Genomic DNA, 15576 nt, shown 5'->3' on the forward strand with positions numbered 1-15576 from the left:
GGTACAGACATTCAAAAATCCCAAGGCAGAATCAATCTAAGTTGTGCAGTTTTCTGTAGATCAGCAGCAAACAGAACACACATTTGCCCTTTGATGGTGAAGCAAATCTTAAGACCGGGTTCCGCCATTTTTAAACTAATCTGTGTGCACCAAACTTCTGTTCTGTTACGGAGAAAGACTGGTTTCTGATCACTTACACCAGTAAAAATGTAATGCCTGCACCTGGCCTCAAGATCTTAAGAAAGCTTAGTAAAGTGTGTAAAAAACTATTTATTTGACTGTTCTAGAGCCCAGTGGCATGGTAAGTTTTGGCAACTGGACCAACAGAAGTGATAAAGATGTTTTAAGTTATGGGTCAGTTTGTGGACAGCAGGGCTCTCTCAAACATAGTAGAAATAAAGAGGAAAAATTAAATACTTAGCTGCAGTCCAAGAAATGTCAGTTTGTTTATGTAAGTGCCTCCCACGTATACTGGACAGATAATATATGTATGTACTTACAAATAAAGTTATTGTTTATGGAACTGTATCTACTTTTATAAGTTGTTTTGTTTTTTATTGTAAGCAACCTTGAGCCTTTTTCCAGAGGGGCAGCATATAAAGCTAATAAGTAATAAATTAATTTTCTTTTGCATCCGCATACACAACTTTCTTAGGAATGAAGGCTGGCTATTGCCAAAATTATACACTGCACTGAAACTAAAGCAAAAGCAAGTAAAAAAGTTGCATAACTATATTGAACTTGTTAAATTAAGGGGGCATTAATTACATTCAAGCCCAAAACCAACCACTTTTTGGAGGAAGAAAATAATTTTTTTCCTGATCATGCCTCCTTGGTTCAGGGCTGGATTTTGGCTGTGTGCTCCCCAATTTATTGAGAAAGCTTTTACAATAGTGGGCACAATAATGTACACAATTTTAAACCTAGAAATACATCAATCTGTCAAGGTATCAAAGAGCAGCAGACAAGGTGGTTCAAAATTTGATTTGAGTCCTACACAACAATTACAACTATGTCAAACCTTTGCTTGTTGCACTTCCATCTTTGATCTTTTGTTTCAGGGACAGCAACAGGTTTTGCATCTGCTCAAATATAAAGTCCACTCTTTCATCTTCCATCTCCCTCCAAACCATCTGTAAGTCACCTAAAATGCAGATATCTGTTTATAAAAAAAGCCATTCAGTTCCTAATGGCCAGACTTAAAATCATTTGAAGGGCACCTGACAGGATTTTCAAGTGTCCAGACACCACTGGCTTCAAAATTCTGTGCCTAAATCAGAACAAAGCGAAGCAGAGTGTTGCAAGGAAAATCAAATCTGGTCATGTCAAGTTGACCAAACTCCCAGAAGCCTTTTCAAGATGATTCAGTTAAGAATTGGCAATGATTGTGGCCTAAATTTAACCCCAGTAAAATTAATGCCAGGGAACATCCAGAACACCAGAACCATAGAACCATAAATTAAGATGATACCGTGGTAACCATTAGGACTAATTAATGTGGGAACAGGACAATAACAGGAAAATATTCCAAATGTGTAAGGATGTGCTCTTGTACAATTAGGATCTATAAGCCAAAATTCTATTATTATAAAAGCCTAAGTCTGTCCGTCTGTAACACTTTATTTGCACTCTGATTGGCTAATGCAAACAGCCAGAGTGCTCCAAGTGTGGGGGAGCACCACCATGATTCTGAAGCTATGCCACAGACCAGACAGGGGGTGGAGGAGCTGGTGCCAGCTGTGCTGCCCTCAGCTCCCCCACCCCACTCCCTGCAAGGGGCAGAACAGCAGCAGCATGGGGCATTAGGTGGCAGCACTCCATCCCATCCCAGCCCCTAACCCCCAGTCATTCTTGACGGGCAATTGGCTAGTATACAACAAGCTTGGCTAGCTTTGGTAATGGTGACATCACTACAGGGTTAAATAACTTAAGCAAATGAAATCATGCTTCACTGTTTGCTGTCAGCTGTCTGAATTGCCTCCATGGATTTCGGAGGGAGAGAACTGCATAAATTTCTGAAGGAAGACCAAATTTTTGGATTTGGAGCAGTGCAACCCAGGAAGCTCACCCAGTACTGAGGGGAGTGCCTCCCGAGTAACAGCTCTAGACAGACTGAACATTAACATGCTCAGTTTTTGTAACTGCCTGTTTATTTTCTGGCACTCCCAGTAGAGTTGAATACTTGTATACTGGCAAGCCTAGTTGATTAATTGCTTTGTGTTTAATGGATAATTTTGTAGTCAGTAAAGCTTCTGACTGATTATCAGACAAGTGCTGGTAGTTAATGGCATAGTTCTCCTCACCCACAGAGAAGAAGGGCTTGAGTTTCAGCCCAACCAGAGTCTAGCAGTGACTGGAAAGGCCTTTAGCAGGGACTCAAATGTTTTCCTTTCTAAATCTGGGCACCACAAGAGGAGGATGGGGTGACACAGGCACTAAGGTGGCACAGTTGACAGTCCAGAGGTCACAATATTGGGGTCATAGCTAGTAGTGCACTGATACATCAGCCTGATGTTGGATCAGAACCAATATAAAGAAAGTTGACTGTATCAGAAATCAGCCTGATGTGGCCGATGAATGGCCGACGAATACACACAAAGCACAGCCTGGCAGCTTCAAGAGCTGTGGCCAGCTGGTAAGTCTGTTGTGGTGGAAGCAGGGTACAGATCAAGGCCCCACACAGTGAGGGAGGCAGCGGGGCTGCGGCAGGCGCTGCCCAGTGAGGGTGGAGTATGGGATGGAACTGCTGCTTGTCCAGGAGATGGGATTTGGCGGGGGGGGCTCCTGCTACTCTCTGCGCCCTGGGAGGCCAGATGAGTTGGATACCACTGCTCTACATGGATGTCCAATTTCAAAGAGAAAGTTTACCATTAATATGTCACAGAAGGACACAAAAAGAAAGGACAACCAAAGGAAAGTTACGTTTTTTCCTGATAAAATATTATTCTTCTGAACAATTTTTTCAGTTTCATGCACCTCATTGATAACTCAGCTGGAATAATTTAAATTAATCAGTTGGACTGGTCATTTGTTAGTTCTTATTAATTTTTTTTTTTTTAAATATAATCATGATCTTATTTCAACTAACAAAAAGATTACTGCATGCTAGCGTATTTTTTAGAAAAAAAATAATACATTTTTCAGACCAGTCCAATTCAATAGGTTTGTTTCTCACATTATTTTTTACTAACCTATACAGTACCACAAGCATCCCTTCTTCCTTAGATATGGATTATAGAAAGCTTTTTTGTTTCAAATAGAAAACCAATGATAAGTCCCTAGTCCCTCAACCTGCCTCTCCTGCAATGCTGATATTTGTCCTGCTGCCAAATTCTGAAGCCACGGTGAACCCCACAGGCCAGATATAGAGCATAGAGCTGCATTATCTGGCCTGCAAAGCTTTCCCCAGGGCTGGAAATTTGATGGCAGGAGAAGCAGCAGCTGCCAAGACCCTGGGAGTTGCAGCAATTAAGTACTAACACGACCACTGGCAAATTCAAGGCCCACAGGGCAGATGACGTGGCTCCACACTCTACATCCAACTCTGGATCCACGGGGTCAGACGACTCAGATACCACTGCTCTGGATGGGTGTCCAGTTGCAAAGAGAAAGTTTACCATTCCTACCGTGTTCACTCTTAAAAAAAAAAGTGATAAATTCCCTTAAAAGAGCTAGCAGTCTTTTAAAATGCTGTATTTTTAAAAGCTTACTTTTAGTTTGTTCCATCCTTTGGAGTAGCTGAACACAGGTATCACGCATCCAGAATTTAGTTAAAATATTAATGGCACCAAATCCAGGCTAATGAAGGAGAACAACATTATGGACTTGCTGCCCTATAACTGCACACCCTGATCTACTATGTTTCTCTCCAGGGAAAGTGCCATATTTCCTACAGAGTTGCGGACAACAACACTTCCAGTGACTGCTAGTAATTTTAAACATCATGCATCTTCTCTCATCAGCAGTGCTTTATTGTTGCAATATAAACTCTCCGAGATGCTGTTCTTGAACTCGCACAAGTACTTTTCATCCTTTGACCAAAGTAGTCCACTCCTGTAGAAATAAAAAATAAAATAAAAAAAAAAGAGTTTGCATAGTATCCACTGGAGCAAGATGTTACCAAAGAAGCTGCCAAGGATGCAATGCTATGGCACAAACATTTTCTTTATTTTAATTGATTTGATTAAAAATATTGAATACAGCTTTACAGCAATTGGCAAATAATATTAACATCTAATGAAGTGAACTTCAGCTCACAAAAGCTTGTGCCACACATATGCTTTGGTTAAGTTTACAAGATGCAAATAAATCTTCTGAATCAAAAGGAATTTGAATATAAAGGATAAAGAGAGGAGGCACTAATGAGAGAGGTAGGTTGAATAAGTCTATAGGGATCAACAAGGCAGTTCATTCTTTGAGGACCACTGGGGCTACAAAAGCTTGTTCAGGCAACATAAAAAAAATCTGTAGTCTCTGTTGAGACCCGGCTTCACCCCGCCCACGCCAATGAGGCTGAAGATGATTCCTTGTTCCGCAATTTAGCATTTAGGTCATTTTTTAAAGCCGGCTCTTTACAGACTGCTGCTCCAAGGTCCCAGGAGGTTACAGTGCTTGGCCGCTAGCTGGTCAGACCTTCGGCATTGGATGAAGCGAGTTAAAGCATATGCTATGTATACATAGAATATACAAACACACATAATACACGCATACATATATATACACCTATGTATCGGCAAATACATACACACAAGACTATAAAGGCACTTGCATGTGCGTGTGTACACATAATACATATAACACCTATACCATATTGACCCGAATACAAAACAGCAGCCGCCCCATCCCCATCCCCATCCCCCGCCGCGCGGTACCTGTCACCGCTCGGAGCCTCCTGAACGGCGAAGCCCGAAGGGGAGAAAAGGAGCATTAAATCTTTCGAGGGCCAGCTCCGCTACGCCCCAGACCTCTCGACTAGATCCACACGGCCGCAACAAACCACCAAGAGTGCGCATGCGCTTCACTACAGCTTGCTAGTTAAGGGGAAGCATGTGCCCGAAGCAACAACGCATGCGCTGAAGAAAGAGGGTGGGCTTTAAATGGGCAGAAATCGAAACGCGGGGCGCTGATTGGTCACGCGGCAAGCACCCCCTACCGGCGCGGAGAGGCCCCGCACGTGCGTACAGCAGGTCTAAGGGGCGGGGCAAGGAGAGACGAGCCAATAGGCACCGAGGAAAGGCGCCTCGGCGTCCGCTCTCACTGGCTGCAGTGGGTGTCTTTTCCAGAGCGCGTCCGCCAATGAAGTGAAGCGGCCGGGAGCTGAGCGGATGGGAGCCGAGGTGCGGTGCGCGGAGAAGAGGTAGGGCCGCCCACCATGTTGGATGAGGGAAAGGGGTGGGGCTAGGGCGGGGCGGGTTTCTCGGCGGGGCGCGCTACCCTCACGCTGGTCGTACGCAGTGGCTCTGGGGTAGGCCGACTGCCTGGGGCGCCAACTGCAGCGCCCAGGGGTGGGGAGGAGCGGGGCGTGCGCTGCGCAGGGCGCTGCTCGGCCGCGGCCGGGGAGATCAGAGTCGCCATCCTCCTCCTCTCGCGGCGGCGGGAGGCCGGGACTAACGGGGCTCACAGCCCCCAAGCGCGGGGCAGGGCCGCGGGGCAGCCCGGGCGGGGCGCGCACTGACAGACGCGCAGCCGATGGTGTGCGGAGCTGTGCCCAGGCGGGTCCGTCGTGGGGAAGGGGCAGATCGAGGCCCCCGCGGTGGGGGAGGAAGAGGGACAGGAGCTGGGCCCGGAGTGGGGTCGTGGGATGCTCGGAGCCCAGGCGGCTCGTCTGGGGGCACAGGCCTCTACCAGTGCCTCCGTGCCCCAGGACGAGGCGGCCGGGCTCCGAGCGTCCCATGACCTGCCCCGGCTGCGGGGCTGCACTCAGCCTTGCTTCTGCCCCACTTCCTCCCTCACTGCAGGGGCTTTGATCTGCCCCCCACGCCCTTCCCCATGACAGACCCACGAACTCGTGGGGGGGTGCATGCACACATAAACATGTGTGCTCAGCCCCCCTCCCCCCCAAATATTTTCTCCGTCCTCCAATAGGTTCCTTCCCTTTTGGCTTGGTCACGTAAAAAGCGACAATATCTTTGTAGGCCTTCCAGTTGTGTTAGGCCAGGGGTTTTCAACCTTTTTTGATCGTTGTACAACCCCCCCAGGTGGCTAGACACGAAGCAGCGTACCCCTGGCTGGGGTGGGGGGGCGTGGCATGTGGCTGGATGCAGAGCAGCCTGCAAGCTTCCCCTGTCCCATCCCCCCCTTCCCCCTGTGTCTGGCCACGCACCCCTGCGGGGTGGGGAAAACTCTCACACAGTGGCTGCCTGTGCATACCACCTAGGGCCTGCTCAGGTACCCACGGGTACATGCCCCCAGTTGACGACCCCTGTGCTAAGCTGTAGCTCTGCTAAGCCAAAGTGCTGGAAAGCAGCAGAAAGGGGCTGAGCCAGAGAGACAAATCCATAAAGCTGCTGTAACAAGCAGAAAGACCCCAAAAGAGCACAACAGCAGCAGTTACACTTGTACAAGTGAGATATTAACTAATGCAAGAGCAGATGTGTCAACTTGGCAAACAAAGGGTACAAAGAGAAATGACAATTTTCCACCAGACTGGCCACAGAAAGCAGTTTATAGCCCTAACCAAACACAAGGGCACGGCTGCAAACAGCTTAAAAAATAGCCCATTGGGTGAAAATCTGACCTGTCATTCATTGCATGAGGTGTCAGATAAAGATGTTACGGACTAGCATCTTTTCTGTGGCTTGTCTGCCCAGCTCCCAGCCTGTTGCTGTTTTCAGAATGGGAGGGAGGGGGAAAGGGAGCAGACGGAGTTCAGTCTGGGGGGGTTCAGCCCCCCTCCTCCCCAAAGGGGTGAGTGTATTTCAGCTCTCTTGGGGTGGGGGGCTCCAGTTCACCCACCCCACCCTTCAGCACCAGGTAGGCAGCCCCAAGAATGAGCTCCCTCCGCTGCCTCCCCTCCTTCCTTCTGGAAGGAGCACTGGCAGACAGACAGGGAAAGAGAGAGTCTGTTGCCATGGGAACCTGGTTGCAGGCTCCCAGCCCACAGCTAGATTCCCCTCCCCCTGGAACAAACACCGAACTTCTGTTTGGTCTGGGCTAACAATGTAACTCGGAACACTTTGCAAAAATGGTTACAGCTGGGAGCTGCAGTTCTGTCTGCCCCCCCCAAATAATTAAGGGTGTATAATTAAGGGTAGACGTAAAAGTCAAGGTAGATGTCATCTACCTAGACTTTAAGAAGGCCTTCGATATGGTATCACATTCCATTCTCATAAATAAACTGACAGGCTGTGATGTAGATGGTTGCATGGTCAGGTGGGTGGCAAATTGGCTTAGGGGTCGCACACAGAGTGGTGGTGGACAGGTCGATATTGACCTGGAAAGATGTGGGCAGTGGAGTCCCACAAGTCTCAGTCTTTGGACTGGTGCTATTCAATGTCTTAATCAGTGACTTGCACAAGGGTGTAGAGAGCACCCTGTCCAAGTCACAGATGATACCAGATTATGGGGCAAAGTTAACACACCAGAGGGTAGGGAATGGATCCAGGCAGATCTGGACAGGTTGGAAAAACAGGCAGAATGAAATAGGATGCATTTCAACGAAGATGAGTGCGAAGTGCTGCACCTGGGCAAAAAGAACCACCAACATACTTACAGGCTGGGGGATGACCTTCTCAGCAGCACAGCAGTGGAAATGGATCTTGGAGTTGTAGCTGACTCCGAGATGAACGTGAGCTGTCAGTGTGATGAAGTGATCAACAAAGCTAACCGCGCTTTATCATGCATTAGCAGATGCATGATGAATAGGCCCAGGGAAATGATGCTTCCCCTCTATGCGGCACTGGTCAGGCCACAGTTGGAGTACTGCATCCAGTTTTGGGCACCGCACTTCGAGAGGGATGTAGAGAATCTTGAGAAGGCTCAGAGGAGGGTCACTCATGGTCAGAGGCCTGCAGGCAGGGCCCTATGAGGAAAGATTGAGGGACCTAGATCTCTTCAGTCTTTGCAAGAGAAGGCTCAGAGGTGATCTTGTGGCTGCCTATACATTCATCAGAGGAGGGCAGCAGGGACTAGGAGATGCGCTATTTACTAGGGCACCCCCTGGAGTAACTAGGGAAAATGGCCACAAAATGACAGAGAGCAGATTCAGGTTGGTCATTAGGAAGAACTTCACAGTAAGGGTTGCCAGAATCTGAAATGGGCTTCCAAGGGAGATGGTGCTCTCCTCTACCTTGGGGGTCTTCAAGAGGAGACCGGACAAGCATCTAGCTGGGGTCTTTTGACCCCAGTGCTCTTTCCTGCCCAGGGCAGGGGGTCGGACTCAATGAACTACTGAGGTCCCTTCTGACCCTAATGTCTATGAATCTCAACAGAGAGGGAGAGAAAAGAGTGGGCATGAGATGGGGGTGGGGGAGGAAGGCACAAGTATACAGGAGTTGAGAGGCATTCCTTGTAGAAAGACCTAGGGGTGCATGAATAACATATGGGGTCTCTACCAGTCTGCTTCTCCAGATTGGACTAGCGGTTAATCAGACCAGCTGGTGTTCTGTCTGACAACAAATGTTTCTGAGCTTTTGCCACCAAGCATGCATCCGAGTTGTGTTTTCTACATCACGTATGGGATCTGGAAGCCGGATTGCTAGTGTCAGCCTTCCACATCATACAGGCTCCAGCAACCCATAAAGTGACAGCAACCAGATACCGCCTGAGAAAATACTCTGTACATCTCAAAACAGTTGAGCATTTTTTTTATAGCTTTCCCATCAACAGTGACATCTGACAAAGTTAGGTTTTTGGCTAAAACCTGGCTGAAGTTCACTTCTTATCCCATGATTTTAATGTACAGGGAAAGGTGGAGGCATTTTTGGCATCGCTTCCTTGGCTTTGCTGGAGATGCATCAATTGATGCATGCCAGAGTATTATTTGCCCTACTGGCTACAGCATCTGCTGGCTCATTTGCACTGCCGGCTCATACTCATGCTGTGGTCTATTATTACCCCCAGGTTCCTTTCATTTGTGGTGCTAGACAGTTTGGTGCCGCCAAGCCTGTAGGTGTGTTGGGGGTTGCTCATCCCAAGGTAGAGCACTTTACATTTCTAAACATTGAACTTCATCAGGTTCTGATCTGCTCAACTTGCCAGCCTGTCTAGGTCCGCTTATAACTGTAGCCTATCTTCAAGCATGACCATGCTCCCCCATAACTTGGTGTTGTTTGTGAACTTGGCCCGTGAGCTCTTTACTCCCGCATTCAAATCATCAATGACAATGTTGAAAAGTACGGGACCAAGCATCAAGCCCTGTGGGACACCAGTGCCCACTTCTCACCAGGATGACACAGATCTGTTCACTGCGACTCTCTGGGTCCTATCCTACAGCCAGTTTCTCTCCCACCTGACTATTTCAGCGTTAAGCCCACAATCCTCTCATTTTCTCACGAGGACATCATGGGATACTAGATCAAAGGCCTTTTGGAAGTCTAGGTATACAGTGTCAACCTGCTCTCTCGTGTCCATGTGGCAAGTGACCTGGTCATAGATGAGGTTGGGAAGGCAAGACCTGCCCATGACAAAGCCGTGTTGGCTGTCATTCAGAATCTTCCCTTCTTATGCAAGCTTATCGCAGATAGACTCTTTGATGAACTTTTGTAGGATTTTCCCTAGGATGGAAGTTAGGCTGATTATATGGTTACCCGAGTCATCACTCCTGCCCTCGTTGTGGATGGGCACAACATTGGCCCTCTTCCAGTCCTCAGGGACTTCTTCCAGAGTGCCACAAGTTGTGGAAGAGTTTTGCCAGGGGTTCCACAATGACTTCAGCCAGTTCCTTCAGCACTCTAAGATGAAGATCATCTGGTCCTGCTGGCTTGTATATGTGTAATTTTATTAATTGGTCATACACCAATCCTATGGCAATAGCAGGAAGGCGATTATTCCTACCGTGCTTATCCCCTACTCTTCTACTCTACCTGGTGTGGTTTTCTTTTTGGTTCAGTGAAAGACTGAGGCAAACTAGTCATTCAGGAGTTCAGCTTTCTCCAGGGTGCTGGTAACCAGCTCTCCTGAGTTGTTGAGCAGTGGCCCCACACTTCCATTTGTTTTCCTCCTGTTCCCAATGTACCTAAAGAAGGACTTCTTGTCCTCAATTCCTGTTACTAATCTAAGTTTGGTTGCTGCTTCAGCCTGTCTTATCTGTTCCCTGCAAATGTGGGCCATCGTGGAATAGTCCTCCTTGGGGCCTGCCCTGAGCTTCCATTGTTTATAAGCCTCTTTCTTCTTTTGTAAGAGGACCATGATTTCCCTGTTTAGCTGAGGGCTTCCCAGCCCTTCTGTTACCTTTTCTTTGCATGGGAATGGACTTCCTTTGTGCTTCAAGGATCGTGTCCTTAAGGAACAACCACTCTTCATGCACACTTTTCGCCTTTGGTCCCTGATCCTGCAGCACTTGCCCTACTAGTGACCTAAGCTTGTTGAAATTTGCATTTTTGAAGTCCAAGACTTCAATCCTGCTATCCGATTTGTCTGCCTTACATGGGACAATGAACGTGATGGTTTCATGGTCACTGCCACCCAGACTGCCCTCTATATTTAAGTCGGTCACCAGATCGTCTTCTTTGGCCGGGACCAAGTCTAGCAGAGCATCACCTGTGGTTGGCCCATGCACCTCTTGAGTCAGGAAGAGCTCCTCGACACAGTTTAGGAAGGATCGCAACCAATCCTACTTGGCCAAGTGTTTCTCTCAGGAGATGTCTGGATAATTAAAATCACCTATGATGGACCATGCCACATACGCGTGCAGCCTCAGTCAATTCTCGGGTGAACTCCAGATCGAGTTTCTCCCCCTGGTTTAGTGGTCTGTAGTATACACCTACAGGTGGGTCTCTCTCTCGCCCTGCCCCACAACTTGACCCAGAGGGTTTCAAGCTGTTCATTTTTAGAGCTGATGTCAGCCTCCAAGGGTTGTCCTTTCACATAGAAAGCAACACTTCCACCTTTCTTCCCTACCCAGTCCCTTCTATGCAGGATGTAACCCTCTCTAGCTATGCTCCAGTCATGTGAGGAGTCCCACCAGGTCTCTGTAATCCCTACTAGATCATAATACACACTGGAGAGTAGGAGGGCTAGGTCCTCCTGCTTGTTCCCCATGCTCCTGGCGTTAGTATATAGGCATCTGAGTCCTCCTACTGAGGCCCTTGTCTTCCTGTCCCGCTGATGGAGAATTATTCCCTTGGCTCCGGCAACAGTGGCTCTCCCCATGTCCCTATCTACAGGGCTTACTTGTACATTGGTCCCTGGACATGTTTGAATTTGTATATCCCTGAATCTTCAAGTAAAAATAATAGCTTTCATTAAAAAAGAAGCAGTTTTCGTCAAAATATTGACCACGTGGCAATAAAAAGCAACATTTCCCTGCTCCCATAATATGTGGCACTGTGACTTGATGATAGTGTGAAAAGACAAAAGTGTTTCTTTAATGTAAAGTATTGTAGGTGTACAAATTCTGATGATTGGTTGCAGAACATAAACATGCAGATAACTCATCAACTACACCAAAAGCCAGATGTCAGAACTAATATTAGAAATAGTGTACTACTGTCACGTGACAAAGAAGATTTAAGTTTTAATTTAAAATAAAATCTTTCCAGCCTCAAGGAGATTTCCTTGACTTTCATGTCATGTTTGTATATTCACATTTTGTAATCACCACCACAAGGCTTTTAACAAAGTACAGCGTAACCACAAAGCTGTTCTTGTTACTTAAGTATGATATCATGCTTCTAGGTATGTTTTCATTGTGTGATTATCTGATTAGGTTAAGAAGCATTTGATATGAAGACTTCCTGGTGTCATGTATTTTGTAGCTGTGGTTAGCAAAATGAGTTTCTCTGCTGTTGTGCAAAATATGCTGAAACAATATTAAGAACCCAAACATAATAAGCACTTGCAAGTAGTTAGTGGAGTTACGTACAGAATAGGTGTTGATGAGCAAAGGGAATGCTGTACTTAGGCCAGTCACCCTGAGGTTATTCTATCTGCAAAACCTTATAGGTATTGCCTGAAGAAGGGTGTTTGTGCCCAAAAGCTTGCAAAGAGCAATTTTTCCAACTATTTATTTGGTCTAATAAAAGATAACACATCTACCCAAAGAAGCTACAAATAGACATTGCCTTTGTCCTGGGATAAAATACTTTCTCCTAGGACAAAGTGCATGTCTGTTGTCCCAGGATAAAGCCTAAAAAGGTTCGTGGGATAAGAAGTGCTAACAGTTTACCCTGGGATATCACAAAGTGCATCTGAACAGTTATCTCAGGATTGCATCATTGAATTAATGGCAGAAAGGCAGCAGTGCATTCAGCTGCTAGCTAAACCCCTACTGGAAGGCTGATGCGCATTAGGGCTGTGCAAAGCTTCGGTTCGTGATTTAAATTGGAGGACCCTTTAATCTCTCCAAATCAATTTGGACATAGAGACAGCTTTAATTGTTTTTTCTACATACCTCTAGGTAGCAGGAGCTTGTGATTGCTGTGCTGCCAGGGCAGATGCAGCGTCCCACAGAAGCACAGGGGGCTCCCCAGCATGCTTGGCAGCAGACCCGGAAGTGGACCAGAGGCACTTCTGGTTCACTTCCCAGTCCACCGGGGAGCACGCAGGGCCCCCCCCAACATCCCCCTGGTTCGGCGACTGGCGCCTCCTGGGTCTGGGGGGATACCTGGGGTCCCCTGCGGCCAAACGGGGGGGTACATGGGAGCGCCCCTAGTGCGCTCCCTGGCCGACCCAGAAGTATTTCCAGTCCACTTCCAAGTTCACTGCTGACCATGCTGGAGAGCCCCCCACAGTGCTGTGGGACACTGCATCTACCCCAGCACTGCAGCGATCACAGGCTGCGCTGCTACCTCAAGGTATATAGAAAGAACATTTTAAAACTGTGCCTGTGTCTGAATTGCTGATTCATTGAATCATCAGATTCGGATTCAGCCGAATTGAATCAGGGACAGTGATCCAAATCAACGGATCAAATCACTGTCCCTGATTCGGGCCGAATCCGAATCAAATAGGGCTTGTTTTGCACAGCCCTAATATATACACCCCATTCCTAGGACTCTTTTGTTCCAGGACAAACACAAGCTCAACTTGTCCCAGGACAAATGCAACCTGTTCCTAGCCTTAGGCTGTTTGACACTTCCAGTAAATTGGCATACAGTAAAAGCCCTGTTATCCGGCATTTTACTAACTGGAATTTCTGGTTGGCCAGCTGGACATGGTGGGGGCAGCAGGAGCTTGCACACAGTGGCTACTGCTGCTGCCACCCATCACCCTGCGGCCGCTGCCGCTCCACTGCCTGTCCAGCCAGAAGCCCCTGTGCCTCACGTAACTAGCATTTGAGTTCAGTGTTTGTTAATCACTGGAAGGCCTAGTTTCAGAAAAGTTAAAAATGGAGGTTAGTAGGCCAGTACAAGTGGCAACAGTAATAACTTTAGTACAATGGATACGAAATTTATTAATCTTCCCCCCGACCCTCCTGTCCCCCACAAAGTGACAGCTTTTGGAAAATAACCAGTTTCAAATTGTTTGGGAGGACAATGAATCAGATTGTGCTCTCAGTTACACCAGTATGAATCTGAATTACGCCAGTGTAACTGAGAACAGAATATGCTTTTCTGTATTTTAAAAATGAAAGCAGGGGGAAAATATGATACGGCAGCCTTCTGTGTCAGCTTTATACAGCTTCAGGGGCACCTGCAGGCTTCTGTCAACAAGGCAGCTGAAGTTAGTGGCCCAAAATGCACGGTTTAGAAATTCCTCTATAGTTTCAGAGAGGAATTGATATGTTTTGATCTCATTTTGAAGCAAGGCAGGGAAGGGGGGCAAGGAATCGTATCTCACCAAAGCAAAGATTAATTCCTCATGTGTTCTAATGTCAGACTGTACAGGAGTGTCCATCTAGAATACACATTATAGAACAAGAATGTAGCAACCTTTTTATTACATCTACATTTTGGAAGAATTCCGTTTGTGACTGATGCTTATCAAAGCTGCTGGCCTGACATCCTAATATGTTGAACTCCTCCACCCAGAAAACTAACCCAACAGCAGAACAGGCTTCCAAGAACTGTCCCACTCTGCTGGCTAAGGGTAGCTCATTCTATATGCTGTTATCAGTCTCAGTCAATGAGCTTAGAAATATAACTTAAAGGGCTAGTTGTAGTTGGTAGATTTTATCCTCCAAGCATCTATTCACTGAAATCTAGGCTGAATTATTTTATATTTGGCCCACAAAACTTAAATATAGCAGTCCTGCTTAGATATCATCCAGTAGTAGGAGCTCCCAAAACAGCCCAAGCAAGGAAAACAAGATACAGTTTGTGTAGTCCCTGTATAAAACACCTCTCTGGACCCAGATTGTACAGAGAAGTTTCTATAGAAGAGACCCAGATAATGTCCTTTGTCCTCAGCCCCCACCCTTATATAATTTTTGTGGGGAGGGCTCTGTAGAGAGGGACTGATCAGGGACTCCAGCCAATAGCAGCATCAGGAGTAACCAAACCAGGGACCTTTGGTCATTCAGAGAATTTTTTTAGGGATGTATCTGGACTTTCCCTGCCTTCCTTTGATAGGACTGACCATTCCAGCCCTGTCTTCTCCCCAGTACTGTGGCAAAGAAGTGTGGTGCTCAAGGCAAAAGTACGGCACTGCATCTCCCTCAGTCTCTTTATCTCAGCTTTGCTCCACACTTGCCACTCTTCTCTACCCAGTTGTCTTAACTTTCTTTCACCTGTCCTAGCATACAGCATATTTCCTCTTAAGCAAACTGAACCCCCAAAAGTTGTGGAACAGAGTTGATGTTTTCTGCTATTGCATTATTTAATCTACCTGATTTTAATACATATATGTGTGTGTGTGTTTACCATAATAAACACACAAATGTTTTTCCATAATAAACTTCTACATTAACAAAGGTGCCTCTAGGCCCTTTCATAGTTATGCTGCCATGTGAGCAGCCACTTTCTAAGCCCCCAGTGGCTAAATTTAGTTTAATTCTGTTCGGATTTTATATTTTTGTTCTTTGTTTTGGATCTATCCTTTTGCTAGTTCTCTAGAAAGGGGAGATTCTTAGAAATCCATGATACTTCTCAGAAGCTACTTTCAAACTTTAAAATGCTTCTGTTGTACCCTGTGGCCTCAGTGCTTACGTTCCTTGAAAATCTTAGTCTAACAACTTGCCTGCCTGACACCCTCCCCCCCTTTTTTTCTTTTTTAAGACATGAAGTATCATAAATGTGAAGATTGTCGTGATTCTCTGAGGGACTTTAAAACCAACCAGCAAAAATTGTGCAAAGAAAATAAATGGTTTGTGTCACTTTGCAAACAATGGACACAATTGTTCATGTGAGGGACCTAGATAGCTGTTAATTACCAACTGGCCTGGGGGTTCTGGAATTTTGGCAAATATCCTGGTACGTTTAATTGTCTACTAGCCAGAACATCCTTCTAATTTTGAGAGTATGCATTGGTAATATGGCG

At 46.5% G+C, this 15576-nt stretch overlaps 2 protein-coding genes across 3 annotated transcripts in view; one reads left to right on the forward strand and one right to left on the reverse strand.

Moving 5' to 3' along the window:
• The window catches only part of LOC109302245 (histone-lysine N-methyltransferase SETDB2-like), a 94215-nt gene extending 90166 nt beyond the window's left edge, over positions 1-4049 (reverse strand). Inside the window, exons 1-2 of the mRNA XM_019523808.1 lie at positions 3711-4049; positions 1022-1144 (exon numbers count right to left, since the gene is read on the reverse strand). Coding sequence (XP_019379353.1) covers positions 1022-1144; positions 3711-3759 — 172 coding nt within the window. The 5' untranslated portion in view covers positions 3760-4049. The remainder of the gene's footprint in view (positions 1-1021; positions 1145-3710) is intronic.
• A 1209-nt stretch (positions 4050-5258) lies between these two features.
• The window catches only part of CAB39L (calcium binding protein 39 like), a 129869-nt gene continuing 119551 nt past the window's right edge, over positions 5259-15576 (forward strand). For both annotated transcript variants that reach the window (XM_019524669.1, XM_019524675.1), the window contains exon 1: positions 5259-5356. The gene's annotated coding sequence lies outside the window, so the exon portion shown is untranslated. The remainder of the gene's footprint in view (positions 5357-15576) is intronic.

The sequence above is a fragment of the Gavialis gangeticus genome, unplaced genomic scaffold (genome assembly GCF_001723915.1).
Source record: "Gavialis gangeticus isolate Ggan-Ray unplaced genomic scaffold, GavGan_comp1, whole genome shotgun sequence".
In the NCBI taxonomy this organism is placed as follows: Eukaryota; Metazoa; Chordata; order Crocodylia; family Gavialidae; genus Gavialis; species Gavialis gangeticus.